Genomic DNA, 18,987 nt, shown 5'->3' on the forward strand with positions numbered 1-18,987 from the left:
AAAAAAAAAAAAAAAAAAAAAAATCAAATTCCATATCCAGGGACAGCAGGGTGAATAGCTCTAATGGCTCTAGTCTCTGCTGTACAAGGCTAACAACTTGACGGGCAGATCCCTGTAGCTCACCGGCTTCAGTAATCAGTTGAGGACTAGGTTCAGTGACTTTCTCATAACCACAAGACATATCATACACCACACATGAAATTTAAAAAAGTAATTGTGCCCATTATTAAGAAGTTGCTAAACTTTGGAAATTCATTTAGTTTTCACAAGTTTCAATTTACTGATCTGTTAGTGGGCTTAAAAATGAAAATCAGGCTGGACCTGGTAGACTGAACCTTTAATTTCATCACTCTAGAGACAGAGAAAGGCAGATCTGTGTGAGTTTGTAACAACAGCCTCGACAAGACAGCAAGTTCCAGGCCAGCAAGGATACAGTAAGGCCCTGTTTCAACAAAACAAAAACACCTAGATCCTTAACGAGGTTGCTGGAATACCTAAATGTTGACCAAAGTAGAATTTCAAGCCAGGTCTGATGACTCATACCTGTGACGCCAAAACCTGGGAGGCAGAGACAGGAGGATTGCTGCACATTTAGCGAAAGCATGGTCTTCATAGTGAGTTCCAGGCCAATCAGGGTGATATAGGAAACTCTTTCCAAATTAAAAACAAAACAAAAACCCAAAAATGTAAACCTTCAATTAATTTTAGCTATCATAGTGATCTACACTGCTTGTCAACTCTTTCCCATTTGGGCTTTTCTTGCCAGTCAGCAAAGAAATGAAAACAGTAATTGTAGTAGAGGCAGAGCTTGCTAAGTGCCTCTGCTGTACTGGCTCAAACCCAGTCAGGCAGGCACTATTATTAGCCCTACTTGACAAATCACAAAATTGGGACATAAACAGAGCAAATAATTTTGCCAAAGCAACACATCTAGGGATTGGCAAAGACAAAAATATAAATGCAGAAAATGCCGGGCCTTGGATGCCTGCATGAGGGCTTCTTCCAACGAGGTGAGTATCCCAGTTCATGTTGACCATAGGTAAACACAGACACTGTGAGTCAAGGTTTAGATACTTGCAGTCATTTGATAAGCTATTTTACATCACCGAGACTAACAAAAAGAAAGATGATTTTGTTCTCTCGGTTTTGAGACACTCATTCACCCCCCTAGCAGTTTCGTTTATATTAGTCTTAAATACAGATTCACAACAGTTAACTATGAACCAGGGCTTCTGCCACAGATCAAAGTTCCACAATCTATGTTGCCTGCCTGGAGGTAATGCGTTTTTCCTGTGCAGCTGAGACTCAGAAGCATCTTTTCCTGCTGACCTTAGACCTAGAATGAACGGTTGCTCAGTGTGAACAGGGCAGAAGGTGGCTTGAGCTAAAGGTTGGGAATTTGTGGGAAGGAAGGGAGGAGACACAGAATTCCTAGCAAGATATACACGGGCCTCTGTTTTCTTCTGGCTTGCTAAGCAGCCAGCAAACGCAGGCTTTTTGTGCGTGTCGTTTCCTCTTAGGCTTCAAGCGGGTCTTCTTGACACTTGGTTCTCAGCTCAAATGTTACCTCTTCAGCAATACCTTCTAGGGCGCCCTATCCCGCTTCATTGCCAAAATGGGCACATATGACTCTAGCATTTGTCGCTTTCTTCAAAGCCAGAACCCTGACTTTTCTATGACCACTGCATTATAGCGCATAGGCCTTGGCATAAAGTCTATACGCTCTGCACACAGCGTGCAATAAGAAAGGACAGAGACAATACAACAAGGAAACTTCTAACAATCTCAATCACTTCAAATCCTAGCCCTCCACCTCCGTCTCTTTAATACGGGGTCGCGCAGACAACCCCGGAAGGGACTGTTTCTGGAACTTTCGGGGGCAGGGACGGGAAGGTGGGCTGCGGCGTCACGTCCGTCAGGATTACCTGTGGGGCTGGGAGCGAAGCGCACTCGCACCGAGGCCCCGGGATCTGGGCCCTGACTGGCCTCGCGCCGCCCCACGCGGTGCCCGAGGGCCACCACGTGCGGCTCGGCCAGCAGAAGCCTCTTGAGGGGCGCCGCCATGTGGACTAGAAACACACACGTGGGCTCCTTCGCGCGTCACTTCCGCTCGACGGGGGGGGGGGAAATCACTCCAACCAATCAACTTTCGCCACAGCGAGCGCGGCCCTGCCACTTAAAGGCGTAAGCCGCCTATCTGGGCTGCTCACGCCCCTCTGGACTAGGGCGGCGATGCGCCGCCGCTCGGGGACGGAGCGCTGGGAGCAGGCGATCTCCCAGACCCGCCCCCTCCGGCTGCGGGAATGCTAAAGCGTGGCAGGGGCCGGCCCGGGAAGCGGAGGAGGCGGGTCTCCATAGAAACCTCCACCTGTTTCCGGCCAGCCTGTGTGAAATTAGGGGCTGGTGCGGGGGCCAATCTCCGCCAGCTCGCTTCTTCCCGGCGGCCCCTGCGGTCGTGGTGGGTGTTGTACACAATCATCATGGCGGCGGCCGGAGCCCCGGATGGTGAGTGTGGCGGGGAAGGCGGGCGGTCGGCGGCTGAAGAGCTTGCGGACGCTGCCGGGGTCGTGGGACTGGGCCTGGCCCCGGAGGGAGGAGCGTGGCGTGGCAACGACGGTGCCCGGGCCCATTCTCGTCGCAGGCCCGGCTCCTGGCGAGCACCCACCCCCCCCTAACCCCTTTGCAGGCATGGAGGAGCCAGGCATGGACACGGAGGCCGAGGCTGTGGCCACCGAGGCGCCCGCACGGCCCCTCAACTGCGTGGAGGCCGAAGCAGCCGTAGGGGCAGCGGCGGAGGACTCCTGCGACGCACGAGGCAACCTGCAGCCGGCCCCGGCCCAGCCCCCTGGGGACCCTGCGGCCCAGGCCTCGGTCAGCAACGGCGAGGACGCGGGCGGCGGTGTGGGCAAGGAGCTGGTGGATCTGAAGATAATCTGGAACAAGACCAAACACGACGTGAAGGTCCCTCTGGACAGCACGGGGTCCGAGCTAAAGCAGAAGATTCACTCCATTACAGGTATTCGAGGAGCTGACACCCGACTGCTTCTACCCGCAACCTACCTGCTAGTTCTTGGTGCTTACGTCGTGCTAAACTGTTAGCGATAGACTCCCGCTATCCTCACTGCAGTTTTCTGAAATCAGTACTTGTATGTCCATTATTAATCAGAGAGGGAAAATTAGGCCCAGAATGATAGTGGTACCACCAAGTGGTGGAGTGAGATGCAAGCCTGAATCTTATTAAGGCTCACCCTTCTAAGTAATGTTGGACTGTCATTGCTAGGCGCGGTATTTATGAACTTTACAGGAGATTCTGAATGGGTCCAGTATTTTGCCACGGATTTATTTTCAGCAGACAGATAAGTTTCATAAGGGAAGTTCATGGAACAGTGTTATCAATTGTCCTGGTGGCCCTTTATAAATATTCATATATGGCCGTTTTATTTGTTTTGGTTTGCTACTTTAAATACTTTCCTTAAAGCTTTCTCCATGTATCGGGTAAAAAGCTTATTGGCTTTCTGTATCTCTTACGCTTGGGAATTCTCAGTATTTAAGTGGATAGAAGATAGTTATAACTTGGAAACAATGATAGCTGAGACATCAAACAATTCTAAATACCTTACATTCATGTAGAAGGACCAAGTTTTACCAATCAAATAGTCCTGGTGTTCTGAACTCCTCAAGTTCACAAAGCTGATAGTTGATGGACCAGTATTCACTTCCTGTTTTGTTATAGAAGGGGGTGGTCCATGCATTGCCTGCTTACTCCTTTCCACTTTCTGTCAAGGTCTCCCACCGGCCATGCAGAAAGTCATGTATAAAGGACTTGTTCCTGAAGACAAGACCCTGAGAGAAATCAAAGTCACCAGTGGGGCCAAGATCATGGTGGTTGGTTCTACTATAAATGATGTTTTAGCAGTAAACACCCCGAAAGATGCTGCCCAGCAGGATGCAAAGGCTGAAGAAAACAAGAAGGAGCCCCTCTGTAGGCAGAAGGTAGGTCCATTCGGCACTTGCTTGTGGTCCTGGGGATTTGGAGGCTGGTTGCAGTCTCCCTAGAATAAGCTCCTTTCTGGACAGGGCCCATGATGGAAATTTATGGAGCAGTTGGGTGCAGCAGAGTGGAGTTGACAGCTACCTGAAATATGCATCTTTGTCATCTGGTGGGTCAGTGTGCTTAGACTTCCTGCTTTAGGATAAGGAAGGCCTTTGTAAAGGGAGACTCTAGCTAGTTAGCAAAGGAAGTCACAAGTGGGTTTCTCTTAGTAGTGCCAGAGAATATGACCAGTATTGGAATTAAGCCCTTGTTCCTTCTAACTGCTCCCATTTGATTTCTGTGTGTGTGTGTGTCTTGTCAAGTTCAGAAAATCCAATTCTGGAAAGGTATGGAAGTGGACAGATTTTAGAGGTTCCCCTAAAACTGACCGTTTCAGGAAGTCAAACCAAGCTGAAGCAAATGATACTGACACTTGTCTTGTTTTGTGTTAATCGTGGTCCTTCTTCATGAAGGACTCTGAGTTTTTGTATTCTCTCTCCTGCTCATTTTTGTGTGCTTGTTTTTGAGGCAGGGTTTTACTCTTTATCCCTGACTGGCCTGAAACATGATTTGGAGAATGGCTGGCCTGGAATTTTTAACAATCCTCTTGTCTCTAACTCCCTAGGTCTGAGTTTATGGTCATGTGCCATCATGCCTGTTTATAGTTTGTGTGTGTGTACAGTACAGAGGACTGAACCTAGATTCTTACTCTTGGTAGTCGACAAGAAGCCTGCACTGAGCTGCTCCAGTCTACTGTGAACTTTTTATGTACTCTGTATCTTCAACAGAGTAGGTCTCACTTGAGCCAACGTTTGAGGGACAGTAGACACTAAAGGCTTATTGCCAGCACTGGGAGAGAGATGTTTTCTTTTAGACACCGGTGTTTACTTTGTAACCAAAAAAGTATTTTTACAAATTTGGCAGTAAAATTGAACAGAATTGTGGGAATAGTTTACTATATTCTTAATGTTTTTTGATGGAAATAACGAATGTGTTTGAAAGAAATATGTTTAGTGACGAGTGGCTACCCTAGATACCATAGAGAATATTGTATAACATTCGAAAACTGTTATCTTTACAGAATCTCTGAAACTGATTTTCAAAACAGCTTTCCTTAGGGTATTTGTTTTGTGTTGTATTTGGTGCTAGGGATTGAACCTGGGACCTTGTCAATACATAACACATGCTGTACTGCAAAGCAGAATCGCTGTATGTTGAAAAGTTGAATTATCATCCAAAAGTAATTATCTGTATGAACCATTTTCATCCCTAAATATGGAATCCTAGTTTCCTGTAATTTGTTGACGGCATTGGTATTTTCTATCTTCCCCTGACGTACCTATGAAGAAAATGAGAACTGTCTTCTGTCAGCTCCTTAGTGTATAACCTGCCTTGTAAATACAGGTTTTAGGTTACTAATGGTAGGTCAGCAGGCTTAGAGCTGCTCATCACTGTGCAGGGACAGTGCTCCCAAAGGTCCTTACAAGGTATGACTCAAACTGTACTCAATCTGTGCTGCTTTGCTTTGGTGATGCCACTGGTTACGAGGCATAGTGCGACCTAATGAGACTCCACTCCCTCAGTAGGCCTTTGATCAGTGTGTTCCAGAATCTGAGGCTGGTGTCAGCAACAGCCCTTCACTAGCAATCCTACCACAGTGTTCTGCTGTGACGGTGGTGAAGGTTTCAATTGGCCCACTGCCTGTTAATGCTTACATTTGGCTTAGTTTTACCCCTGGTCCATTTATTGGCCTACAGTTCCAGCTTTACCAAGCAGCTACTGTACCTGTAAAGGTACAGATGTAAAGGAAGTGAAAGCATTTGAGGGCTATGAGCTTAAACTTCTGAGTCCTGGGGTAGAGGGCAGGAGTGGGGCTTAGAAGCTTCTTAATGGTAGGGTATAGGGGTGTCAGCATTTTTCTGTTTTCAAAATGTGGTTCCTTGGGTTTTCTTTGTGGCTGGGTTGAGGGTGGGGTAGAGAAGACTTCTGTCATAATAATGACTTTCCATAATAATGCAAAAATGACCCCGCTTGGCATTTATACAGGCAGCTTACAGTTTCTTTGAAGTTGAATAATACAGATGTTGCACTTGTTTCCTACTTGTTGACTTAATGGCTAGTTTTTTACCTGGAGAGATGTGAGTAGAACCTTTAAATCCTACTTAGTCTGTGGAACACATCTAATACGGTGGCTGTGGATGACATGGATAGTAGTTAAGCTTAAATAAAATTGAGAAGTAGCTGGGCAGTGGTGGCACTCGCCTTTAATCCCAGCACTTGGGAGGCAGAGGCAGGCAGATTTCTGAGTTCAAGGATAGCCAGAACTACACAGAGAAAAACTCTGTCTTGAAAAAACAAAAACAAAACAAAAAAATATTGAGAAGTCACATCTGTGTGTTGCTAACCACATATAAAGTGCTCATTAGTCAGGCCAGTGGCTAGCACAGGTATGGAACATTTCATTATCAACACAAACTCCCTTGAACATAATTGCTCTGCAGTGTGAAGGGATCCATAGTCTGTTGATACTAAATACTTTCAAATTGACTCTAAGACTGCTTCATCCTGTCTACTCAAGAGCTAGAAACCAGCTCATATAGTCAGCTGTCTCATTTCCTCTTTGTTGTGGCTTATATTGTAGCAACACAGGAAAGTGTTGGACAAGGGAAAGCCTGAAGATGTGATGCCGTCTGTTAAGGGTGCCCAGGTAAGCTGGCCTACTTTTTAAGCCCCTAAAAAGGAGCCAGTTCATAGTCTAACATTGCTATAATCATGACCTGAAGTTCTGTCTCATCTCCCTCTCTCTGTCCTATTGTCTCTCCCTTTCTCACTGTGCTCTTATGCCTCTAGGAGCGCCTGCCAACGGTACCCTTGTCTGGCATGTACAATAAGTCTGGCGGGAAAGTGAGGCTCACCTTTAAGCTAGAGCAAGACCAGCTGTGGATCGGCACTAAAGGTACTCTAGTTCTCTCAGCCTCCTTGTCATCCCAGCACCCTGCCTGCCTCTAGTGCCAGCAGCACTGGCTCCTGACTGCCATTCTGCCTTTCATTTGGAGCCCCTCTCCTCATGGTGCTTTTTGTGTTCCTACTTTTGACAATGTCTTTACATGCTTGCATCTTGGTTGACTCCATATCCCTCATTCTTTTCAGTCTGATCTCAGAGACCTTCCTTCAAAATTCGGCCCTTAAATTACATACAAACCAAGAGGCCCCAAGCGTCTGGTCCTTAGGCAAGGGTTTTATGGATATATCACATAGTTGTACAAATTACATAGTTTCTTGAGACTGATGGGGAGCTTGTCTTGGAAAATATCAAAAGATCTGGCCATTGGAGCCTGTACTCTTCCCATGGCATTGAGGAACTGTGGCTGAGCAGTGGTGTTCATCATGGTCCTCATGGCCCCGTCTAATGTTTAGTTAGCTTTGCTTATGGTGCCTGCCTGACCTCTGTAGGTCAGTTTGACTATAGAAGTGAAGTTTTTCTAATTGCTGCCTAGAATTTCTCCTTTGCCTGCTGATTCCTCTTTATATATATCCTTATCCCTTGTCGCCCAGTTCCCCACATGTGCGCAATATCTGGTTCAACCTTGGTATTTCTGGGAAATATCTCTCTGACCATCCCCACTCAATCTTCCCCTGAAGGTTACCAGTGTTTTTGTTTGTTTTTGATGTGGGGCTTCTCTCTGGCCAGGTTAGCCTTAAATTTTGAGATCCACTTGTCTCAGCCTCCTGAATGCTGGGATGAAAGGTGTGCACCATCAATCTTGGCTAGATACCAAATCTTAGTAACACTCCAGAATATCCTGTGTCCCTTTCTTTACCATTCCCAAGTACTGGTAAAGGCTATTTTCATCTTCTTAAAAAATTGCATTAGACCCAAGTTTCTGTTTCCCTGTCCCCACCTATCATCTTTGATCATCATCAGTGTTGTACTGCTTTTTGTCTGTTCTTGTGCCTGTAAACAGTCATAGCTCTTCAAGGCTAGGTTCCGATGTCTTAAATATTACCCTACTCTAAATCCTTGGTCTGCTGTGTTTGCCTTCATGTCTCCTATGCACTTGAGCCACAATCTTCAATTTCCCAGCTCATGTTTTGCATAGCTCTTTGTTTTTCCAAGGCCTACCTTAGAATGTCTTCTCCTCAGCCCTTAGGATTAATAATCTTCTAAAGCCCTCCTCCTCCTAAGATGCCCTTTTCTAAAGAAACCTTCCTCACATCTTCCTAACTTTTCTCTTGAACTGCTGCTGCTGTTGCTGCTGCTGCTGCTCCTGCTCCTGCTCCTGCTGCTCCAGCACTCTATGTCCCCAGAGCACTCATTACTCTCTGACTTGTCTGTCCCCGTTAGATTCCTGGAGGGACCCGAACATGCCTAATTCACCTGTTTCTGGCCAGCACTGTAGGTATTCAGTGTTCGAGGTAAATGCCAAAGAAAGAATAGAGGTCCCATCATCAGAGATTTATTGCTTCCAAGGGCAGATTGCAGAAAATGGAACCAAGTTTCACAAAAATAAAACTTGGGCAGGGTGGTGGGAAGTGTGGTTTTTATTTCCTAAAACATGAATCTAGAACACACTGCTGTTTCAACCCTAGGGATTCTTAACACGGACTGAGATGCTGAAAATGCTTAGATTTTCTCATTTTGTGATAAGTGGCTTTGTTCATTTCATAGTCAACTCTTAGCTGCATGGTCACACAATTTTTCTAAGTTTTAAAGTTTTTTCCAGTGTTCCAGTGACTTATGTTGGCTTTGCTTGAACATTTTGTTCTGGAGAGCCTGTCTTGTCATCTCCTTGGCTAGTGATTAGCTGCCCTGCCTCTAGGCTTTCCTGGTGATCTTGTTTTTGTCTTCTGTTATTTCATTTGCTTGCTGATGCACGTGGTTCTGCTCTGTAGCTGGGCTACAGATTCAGAGCAGGTCTGGTCTAGTAAAGCTATCATGTGAAGGCGGGTAGGTACAGGCAGGGGGTTCATGGGTCCTTGGAATAATTTTTTTCACCATGAAATGTGTATGTTGTTTGTTACTTTGGGGGAAACGATGGGGTAGCCCTGGCTTTAGACTTTTGATGTTTCTCTTGTCCCAGGCTTTTGAGTACATGAACTATGCCATTTTATTTAAGTTTCTAAAATTTTATTTAAGCTTCTAAAATCAGCTGGCTTCCTGCTTTAGTGTGAGGGCAGAGCTCTAGAAGAGTCCAGATGTAAAGAGATTGGAGCTGTGTTAAAAGAGCATGGCCATGAAGTCCTTATGCCTTTCATGGTTGATGAGGCTGAGCTCTTCATTCTGAGCTGGACCTTTCCTTATCAACCTAGCATACCCAGGGGGTGGGTAAGTGTTGTTCTTGTGTGCTCAGGAGGCCTGTCACCTAGCATCAAAAGGACTTGCAGAAGTACAACTTGTTCTGGGAATTGGCTAAAAGCCACTAGCTTGTTTTCTGCAAGAAGCTGCAATGAAGTGACTGTCCCAGCAGCTAATTGGCTTCTCCATGGCGCTTTTGCTGCGGAAGGGACCTTCAAGGCTGCCACACACAACATTTTACTGTCTGGATAGGAAGAAGCAGTGTGAGATCATGGAGATGCCCATAAGAGCATTCCCAGATTGTAATCAGCTGTCCCACCCTGCTTGTAGTACAGTCAAAGCTTAGCTGATTGCTATTATCTAGTACAGTCAAAGCTTAGCTGATTGCTATTATCTGCCTTGTGGGGTTTGGATTGTCTAACCTTTGGAATTTGAAGAAAGGTCAGAATCTATGATGGTATGAAATCTCCAGGCATTTCAAAGTGCAAGTTTCTTTCTTTCTTTCTTTCTTTCTTTCTTTCTTTCTTTCTTTCTTTCTTTCTTTCTTTCTTTCTTCTTCTCTCCTTCTCTCCTTCTCTCCTTCTTCTCTCCTTCTCTCCTCTCTTTCTCTCTTTCTCTCTTTCTCTCTTTCTTTTTCTATGTAAGTACACTGTAGGTGTCTTCAGACACACCATAAGAGGGCGTCAGATCTCATCATGGATGGTTGTGAGCCACCATGTGGTTGCTGGGAATTGAACTCAGAACCTTTGGAAGAGCAGTCAGTGCTCTTACCCACTGAGCCACCTCTCCAGCCCGTATTTTTCTTTTTTTAAAGATTTATTTATTTTATATATGTGAATACACTGTCACTGTCTTCAGACACACCAGAAGAGGGTATTGGATCACATTACAGATGGTTTTGAGCCACCGTGTGGTTGCTGGGAATTGAACTCAGGACCTCTGGAAGAATAGTCAGTACTCTTAACTGCTGAGCCTAAGTGCAAGTATTTTTAAAGTCTCAGTCTTTAAGGATGCCATTGGTCTTGTCTGTATGTGACTGTTGTTTTAGGACCACAAAGTAAACTTTCCCTGTTCCCAGTTTTCTGAAGTCCAGGACTATGTAAGTGAAATACTTTATGTCACTGGTAAAACCAGAGCCCAGGACTCTTATTAAATCTGTAGTTTGATAACTTATTTGTGTACTTGTCTGCCTTTCTAGATTTTTTTCTTTCCTGCGGAGGCCATATGGAATCTTTCCCACCTTATTTACCAGTTTTCTAACAATACCTGCCTGCACCTCAGGTATCTGGTGCTTCCTGGGTTATTTCCTTTGGCACAGATCCTCGTGCCTCCCCATCATTACACTTGTCTGTTGCACTTGCTTCATCTCCCTGAAGGTCAGCCTCATTATTGCCTCCTCTTTCGTGCCATCCTTAACCTGTTGTAAAATGTTCTCTATCCATGTGATCATTGGTGTCCCCAGTGTTAATCAGGTGAGAGTGTAAATGTTTTGAGAGACCACAGCAAACTGATATTTGTGGGTTTGGGTGAGACTTGGCCTTGGAAGCTTGGCATCCTCCTCCTGTTGTTGCTTTCTTGTGTGCTTCCTGACTTTGCCTTTTTTAGGTGTTCAAAACCTTAACTGATACTAGGTTTGGGTTATGAAAACATAAAAGAGTTTTGAGGTGTTATTGATGATCATTTATCATAACAAGACAGGTAAATGTGCCCTCGGACTCTTCCCATGCCATCACCAAACCCTGTTCTTTATTTGGTGCTCCATATTTCCCAACTCCCTCTCAGACTTTAGGTGTATCGGTCAGAAGATGGTGTTCCTCATCCCCAGAGGGAGTGTTGTCTGCTACCTGAGTTACTGTACACCCAACCAGCTGTGGTATGGGAGGAATTGTTGTGGCCGAGGAGGAGCTGGGGCAGGTAGCCCTTGAGTAACTGTTGTCATTCTTTCATCCTAGAGCGGACTGAGAAGCTGCCCATGGGCTCCATTAAAAATGTGGTCAGTGAACCTATTGAAGGACATGAAGACTACCACATGATGGTGAGTAGCCTCAGCCTGCTTGGCCACCTGCTTCTGCTTCATCTTGTAGGGAGTGGATCTTTCACAGGGCATTTCTATCTTAAAAGAAAGCAGTCTTCAGGAGACTGAAGAGACCTTTACATTTTCTTGTCTACTGAAGAGCTGTGTCCATGACCTTGTTCCCAGCTGTGTTTATTTGCAGAATCCCAACTGTCTAAAGGAGGCTATGTTTTTTTCTGTCCTTTTTAGAAATTTCTTCTGTCTCCCTCTTATTTGGATTAGTTTGTTTTTAGGCCAGGAAAATGAATTGAAATGGCCTGTAGACTTTCATTTTAAGTTTTATCTTACTTATAAAAGAGAACACCCCCTTATTGGGCTGTGAAGACACCAAGAAGGTTCCCTCTTGTAGTGATCTGTCACGCCCAGCATGTGCCGTGTAGCCAGGGTCCCTTTGGGAGGCTGAGACTCAGGGCATGCTTGTTCTTCATGGAGCTCAACAGTTTGTACAGAACGAGCACTTTACACATACAGTTTACCTGCCTAGACTCCAAATTTCAGAGTTATCTTTCAGTGGGTGGTTTTTTCAGTAGTTTGTAGTAATGTGGCCCTACACCTCCATGAGAAACAGCTAGTTGTTGGAATTGTAGGTGGGATTACCAAGTTCATGGCACAGAGATGTGTTGGACAGTCTATTTGCTCTAGGGCAATCAGTGAGAGGGATTTAGGGTACAATGGTCTGGAGAGTTGGTGTGGCCTTTCCTGCCTGCTCAGGGTCAGCTGGGTGGTATCAAAGTAAGGCCATGGGACTGCAGTCGATGGTCACAGGCTCTTGGACTTTTTTCCTGGTGGTGATGAGAACATACTAGGCTTTGGGGGCCATTAGGTAGTCTCTACACGCCCATTTGTTTTGCCTGCTCAGTTATTTTTTTCTGTTTTAACAGTTGGTATTGATATTTTTGGCCTGGCCCTTTCACTCTTTTTTTGAAACATTTGTTTGAACAGTTTAACCCTGTGGGGCTTGCACATCTTGTTTTTGTTTTTCATGCAGCTTGGTGATGGGGAGGCAGATAGGATGAATGGACCACAATAGATGCTTCTTTAAAAATTTGTGTTCATGAATATTGGTTTAGAATTTAGTTCAAATTAAATTTAGTTAAAATGTTCTGATATCATTTAGGGCCGAAAGGGACTCCAGCCGTCCCCTTCTGTCTGTCTGTTTTGAATGCCATTAGATAGCGCTTTACCCTTGCCCTGAAGAGAGGTTTATTTCCTCTCTTGCATATGCCGTTTGTCTAGCTAGAGTAGTGTGTCACAGTTCACCACGCTTTTTCATATTTAGAGTTATGCTTCAAAGATACAGAAAAGGACATACCTTACATTTATGCCACTACCCATATATCCATCACCAGAATATGATAGTTGTAAATATTTTGTATCGTGTTTTAAATCTTTTAAATAAAAAAAAATTTTTTTACCAGCAGTGATGTTGTCCCCATTGTTTTCCCCTTCTCCATCCCCATTACTGTAACCTGTCATATATGTTCTTCATCTGTCAGTGCTTTTGTTATACATATGTCCATGAACAAGACGGTATATTGTGTTGTGTTTTTTTCAGTTTTCATAAATAGCATCATGGTACTCTTCTGCAACTTGATAGCTTGGGTTTGACATTGTGATCTGTCATAACTCAAGATCCAAAGGATCTATTTATATCTTAACGTAAGACTCCGGTGTTTGTATGAGTAGGCCACACTACTGTGAATTATGGGTACCCTTCCTTACTGATGGATATGTAGGTTGTTGTTAGGATTTTAACATGTCACATAGTGTGCTTTGGTCATTCATACCTGCTTCCTGTGTGTGAATGACATTTTCTAGGGCAGCTGTTCTTAAACTGTGGCCTCTGGACCAGTAATAATGAATTACCTGGGAGCTTGTTAGAAGTTTCTTGGGCTTTGCCTCAGGCCTCCCAAACTTAAGTCCAGGGGCTGGAGCCTGCAATCTGTTTTCACAAGCCTTCCAGGTGGTTCTGATGTACACTGAAGTATGTAAACCACTGCCTTAGAGTCAACTCTGCTGAACTGAACTTCCACTCCCGCCTGCCCTTTCACATTCCCCATCTCATCTTTAAGCATAGGAGACTCCTCCCCAAGTATACAGTTTGGTTTTATTTTTCTCCCCTTTTAATCAGTTTGCTCACCTCCCTCACTCCCTCCCGCGTCTGTTGTTCTGCCTGCTTGGTCACCCTCCTCTGAAGCATCGCTTGGTTTTTCCTTTTCCCTTGCAGGCGTTTCAGTTGGGCCCCACGGAAGCCTCTTACTACTGGGTGTACTGGGTTCCAACTCAATATGTGGATGCAATCAAAGACACTGTGCTGGGCAAGTGGCAGTATTTTTGAAAGCACTTTCACCTCTGGCCCAGGAGACTGACCCAAAGTGAAGGACATTGCCGGGAGAGGTCCGCAGCATCCCTGGATTGCAGAGTTCTGGGACTTTGTTCACACACACAAAAAAATCTCTATTCAATCTGAGGTGATGTGGTGACTGAAGCCAGAGGTGATGTACTTTCACCATTAGCTTAATTTGAACTTAAAATCACCGGTTCCCTTTCTTGCAGTCAGCTTCATACCATTTTTAAAGTCAGTATGGTGGAAATTAATAAATCCAAGTTTGGAACACGTGTGGAATACTCTTATACTCTTAAGTCTGTTTGAGAGTAGACCTACCAGCAATGCTGAGAGGGAATCATCAAAAGCTTTCTGGTTGTTTCCTTTTTTTCTTTGCTCATTTTCTTTCTTTTTTCCTTTCTTTTTTTTTTTTTTTTTTTTTTTTCCTTTCTTTTTTTATTTTTATTTTTCCTAGAAGTGATTTCAACTGAAATATTGATGTCTTTGGTTGCAAACATTTGGACTGCATTGTGATGAGTCTGGTTGGTTTTGTTTTTGTTTTTTCCTTGGTATTAAAATTGTATGCAAAATGGGGGTGGTGAGTAAGCCATATATTTTTGTGTGTATTGATTCAGATAGTTTTGTTTTGTTTTTTTATTATTTCCCTATGATTTTGTTTTAAGCCCAAAGATGCCAGTTTCTCTTTTGGTACCTCATTTTCACCTCTTTGCCAGGCTCTCTCCCATGTGCTGCTGCTTGGGAATGGACATGGGAAGTAACAGCTGTGGTCTTGGTGTAGGGGTTCCCACCTCACTGTGGTGGTCTTCGGACAGTAGAGTATCTCTCCCTTGACTCCTGTGTACCCTTTGGATCCCTGTTCTGAGGCGTTCCACTACTGGTTTGCTTGTTGACAGCCTTCCTTTAGCTTGACTGTAAAGCCCTGCCTATCACCACAGCCTAGGAATTGCTGCTCCAAGGCCCCCTGCTCTGAGGAGCCGGCTTGCCATATAGCCACACGTCATACACTTTATTTTTTGGGAAGCTTCCCAGAACTCCTTAAGCAGTCCAATGGTTGTTTAAATTATGCTTCTCCATTCGGTCCTTCTGCTCATGCATTCAGTTCAAGTGTCCTTTATCCCAGGTTCAGAGATGCTGCCTTTCTCATGGAAGACGTCTGACCCAGTGGGTCAGCAAGTGGTATTCCAACAACAGAATGGGATAAGTTGCTTTCAGGACCAGCTTGCTCTCCTGGTTTTAGCCCTGACGTTCTGTGTACATGTGAACTGCTGTCTTTTCTGTAAGCCTTGATTGACTGAAAGGAGGGACAGTCTCTTGGTGGATGATCCTTGTGCTGTTTGCTGTTTCTCTGCTGCTGTCTTTGCAATTCTCCTCTCACTGGTCGCAGGCTCTCATAGTAAGGTTTGGTGAGAAACCTCCCAGCGTCACACTTTGGACTCTTAAGCTGTTACCCGCCCTCATCCTGTGAAATGTATTCGCATGTATTGCCTAAGATGACTATTCCTTGTGAGCCAATTAATGACAATATTTATGCCCTTCCCTTCTAAGCTGTAGTTTGGGAATCCAGCCCACATAGACAGCCTCTTGCTTTTTGTGGTGTATTCAGTGCCAAGTTACGCATCTGGACAGGAACCTACTCTGCTTTTGGGCGCATAAGTAATGTGTGAAGCACAGCGTCCAAGAAACTGCCTGTGTGTCAGCACCTCAGTGATAGTTGTGGAGTTTCTGTTCTTACTGGCCTGCAGTTCCTGGAGAAGGTGCACTTTGCTCCTTGTCCCAGCCTCCTCCTGCACTTGGCAGGCCTATCAAGGAAGTGACCAAGTGGCAGGTAGAGCATCTTCTTGGCTTGAATACTGTCATTTGTTTGCCAATGTCTCTGTCCTTGAGACTTGTCTTGACAGTGCCACATATCTAGATCGGGCCTCTGGTGTTCCCACCTTGGCTCTGAGGCCCAACCTGCCAGCCCTGTTTTCTGTGTGGGTCCCAGTGCTCTTCACCGCCTCCTCCCAGTACTCATGCCCTGCCATTATCCCCCTGCTGCCCAAGGGCCAAACTGCTTCTCACGCAGGCCGGTGTCATTTCAAGAGGACCAAAGCCTCTGTGAGCCTTTTTATTTTAAGTAAAATGGTGCTTTTTCCTTACTTGGAGATATTCTCTATAAATAATGTAAATGACACCTTTCATATGGAGCTGTTTTGAGTATTGCTTTCCAGAGCTTGCTGAATCTGCTTGAGCTCTGGCTCCTGACCCTGTCAGCATGGAAGGCCTTGCCAGAAGCTCTTAGAAGACAGACAGCGCCAGAAGCCCTGGGAATAAGTGTTTAGATCTGTCTGGGTCACAGCAGTATTTGCTATTTTGTCACTCAGTCCCGTGAACAGTCTTTATATATTTCTTAACGTGTGGGATATACTGACTAAATCTGTGTGAGCAAATTGGAATACTCTTCCCGTTAGGTAGCATCCCAGTATGTTTTTTCCTCAGGATTATTTCTGTACAATTCTTTCAGTCAGATGAGAGGGCATGCAGGAGAAGGCTTCTGGTAGTATCACATGAGGCTAGGTAAAAGAGTCCTACTCACAACAAGGCTCCTCCTCTGCTTGTCATCATGTAGCCATTCAAAGGCTGTTCTCCCATCTGCAAGTGGTACTGGTGGCCCTTCTGTAGGACTGCCATCACAGACATCATGCCTTCCTTTTCCTCCCTGAGGTGACTTGGCAGAAAAATGTGATCACATAACTGCTACTGAGCCTGGGTCCCTCAGCTCAGACCTCTTAGACTCTGAGTTGCAGGACTCTTGGTAAGAAGTATTTTAATCCATGATGGGCCTTTGCGGGTAGCTTTGGCTCTTAAATGAAGTTTGACTGGGCTAAGGATTACTTTCTTTGCATCCTGTAGACATAGTAGGGCTGCCTGGTAAGGTCCTCAGTAGCTCCTTAGTTGCTGCTTTCCCTTATGAGGGCCAAAGAGATGAACTTTGCTACATCGCCATGTCTATCTCACCCAGAAGGGAACTTTTCCTCTTTAATGTGCCTGGAGGAGCACTGTGAGCTACTGCAGTAGGCCTGCCCTTTTCTTTGCTAGGAGCCAAGAAGGGAGGGAATAAATAGATGTATGCCAAGGTTGGGCTTTTCACCCATCTGCCAACTTTCTCTTGCTTCTTGCTACCATTCAGGCCTGTTCCCTTGGAAAAGGATGGTCCCTCTGTCTTTAAACTTTGTAATAAAGTTACTTCCAGTCAGGATCAGACCCGTTTCCTTCTTCATAGGCCTAGAAGTGGACAGGAGCCTCTAGTGTGCAAATGAGCTGGTGGTTTACCTGCCAGGGTGGGTGGCTCTGCTTCCTTGGTGTCTGAGAACCTTCCTTACCTTTCCTACAGACTTGTGCAGAGGTATCTGACAATATGTAAGTACTATGTTTTCCTTGTGGTGTGCACTCTGTTCTTGTTTGTTTTTAAATCAAAACGCCTGTTTGGGAGGAGATGAACGTATTTAGTCTATTAGATTTGCGCTGCTGGATTTTTTTTTTTAAATATGTAATCTTGACTAGCTGTTGTATTGTTTATCCTGTAAGATTAGTCTATCAATTAAAGTTTGATAATTAATTGTGTCTCTCTTTCCTTCTAATTCTTAATGCGCCTATCTATCCTGGGGACTTAAAGGGCCTCGAGCCATCTTTTGTCAGCTGTGGTCTGACTTGTATGGCACTGTGTAATATATACAAGTTTATTCTCTGAACAGCTGACAGGATATTTGATTGAGCCTGAAGTATCAGAGTAATGAGCTTGCCAATCAGCCAGCCTTTTGCTTGGGCAGCGCTCTGCCATGCATGCTTCTAGTTAGAGGAAACTACCTCCCCACCCTCTCTGTCCTAACTGGGAATGCTGTACCCTTGCCAGCCATCTAGCCTTTGAAGATACGATTTAAAAACAGTGGAAACAGCACAGCTGGAGCCACATGCTATAAAGACCCAGAAAGGAAAGGAGATCAGAAATTGGATATGACCAGAATCCTTGGCATAAATGGTGATAGTTTGTCAGAATATAGCATAGTACACTCAGCCACTCACATGTTAGATATTTTCCCTTCCCTCCTTTGTGCAAGTATTCCTGAAGGGTCTGGGCTCCGGTTTTTCTATCTTGCTAATACCTCATACACTGAAAAGCATTTTTTTTTTCCAGATAGGGTCTTGCTAGGTAACATAGGCCTGCCTGGAACTCAGGATCTTCCTATTCACCCTCAGGGACTATACACATGTGGTGTGATGTCCAGCTTCATTGTATTAGATTTTTATTAAAATTCTTCTTAAATTTTTGTGTTTGTACACACATCACACATGTACACACTCATGCCATGATGTGTGTGGATGTGTGTGAGGACTGCTTTTGGAAGTAGGTTCTCTTCTACCATATGGGTTCCAGGATGGAAAGGTTTGGCAACAGGGTAAGCCACAAAGCCATCTTGCCAGCCTCTGGATACATTTTTTTCCAGAGAGGGTTCTTCGAAGTTCTGGCTGTCCTGAAACTCACTCTGTAGATCAGGCTGGCCTTGAACTCAAGAGATTCACACCTGCCTCTGCCTCCCAAATGCTGGGATCAAAGGTATGTGCCACCACCACCAATATATTCTTAAAAGATCTGGTTCAAAACCATTTCTACAATAGAGACCCTACAAGGAGACAGTCCTAAGAGCTAGAGACAAGGGCTTTTCTGTACTCTTGTGTCACAGCCAGCTGAGAAGTGGGAGTGACCTCTGCCACACTGCCAAAGCTGCTTTTCCACCCCTCTGACTACTCTAGCCATGTTGCCTTGATTTGGTTGGCCAGCGCCACTTTTTATTTTCAGACCCCATTAGTTTGCTTTTTCTCCCACTTTTCCTTGTTCGCCTCAGTTTTCTACTAAACTTTTAAACTTCCCACTTTTTATGCCTTGTACCCTACCTAAATCCTATGTTGTCGTCGTATGTGTGTGGGTCACATTTGCCAAGGCACACATATGAGGAGGTCAGAAGACAAGTTTGTGGCCTTGGTCTTCTCTTTCCACATTGACCCAGATTCCAACGCAGGTTACGAGGTGTGTGCACGAGGATGCTTTACCTGTAAATCAGTGATACTTGGTTTGTAGAGTTTTTCCTATTAATGTTCTTATCCTACTTTTTTTTTTTTTTGGTAAAGATTTATTATATGTAAGTACACTGTAGCTGTCTTCAGACACACCAGAAGAGGGCATCAGATCTCATTACAGA

The 18,987-nt window shown here is 44.8% G+C and overlaps 2 protein-coding genes across 2 annotated transcripts in view; one reads left to right on the forward strand and one right to left on the reverse strand.

The window, feature by feature from the left end:
* Window positions 1-2,078, reverse strand: part of Ears2 (glutamyl-tRNA synthetase 2, mitochondrial) — a 28,130-nt gene extending 26,052 nt beyond the window's left edge. Inside the window, exon 1 of the mRNA XM_021167025.1 lies at window positions 1,926-2,078. Coding sequence (XP_021022684.1) covers window positions 1,926-2,064 — 139 coding nt within the window. The 5' untranslated portion in view covers window positions 2,065-2,078. The remainder of the gene's footprint in view (window positions 1-1,925) is intronic.
* A 108-nt stretch (window positions 2,079-2,186) lies between these two features.
* On the forward strand, window positions 2,187-17,349 carry Ubfd1 (ubiquitin family domain containing 1). Its single transcript, XM_021168024.2, has 7 exons — window positions 2,187-2,505; window positions 2,687-3,016; window positions 3,785-3,993; window positions 6,675-6,740; window positions 6,884-6,989; window positions 11,282-11,364; window positions 13,631-17,349. The coding sequence occupies exons 1-7, from the start codon at window positions 2,304-2,306 to the stop codon at window positions 13,739-13,741; spliced, it is 1,107 nt and encodes a 368-aa protein (XP_021023683.1). The 5' UTR covers window positions 2,187-2,303; the 3' UTR covers window positions 13,742-17,349.
* Window positions 17,350-18,987: the final 1,638 nt, after the last annotated feature.

The sequence above is a fragment of the Mus caroli genome, chromosome 7, assembly GCF_900094665.2.
Source record: "Mus caroli chromosome 7, CAROLI_EIJ_v1.1, whole genome shotgun sequence".
NCBI lineage: Eukaryota > Metazoa > Chordata > Mammalia > Rodentia > Muridae > Mus > Mus caroli.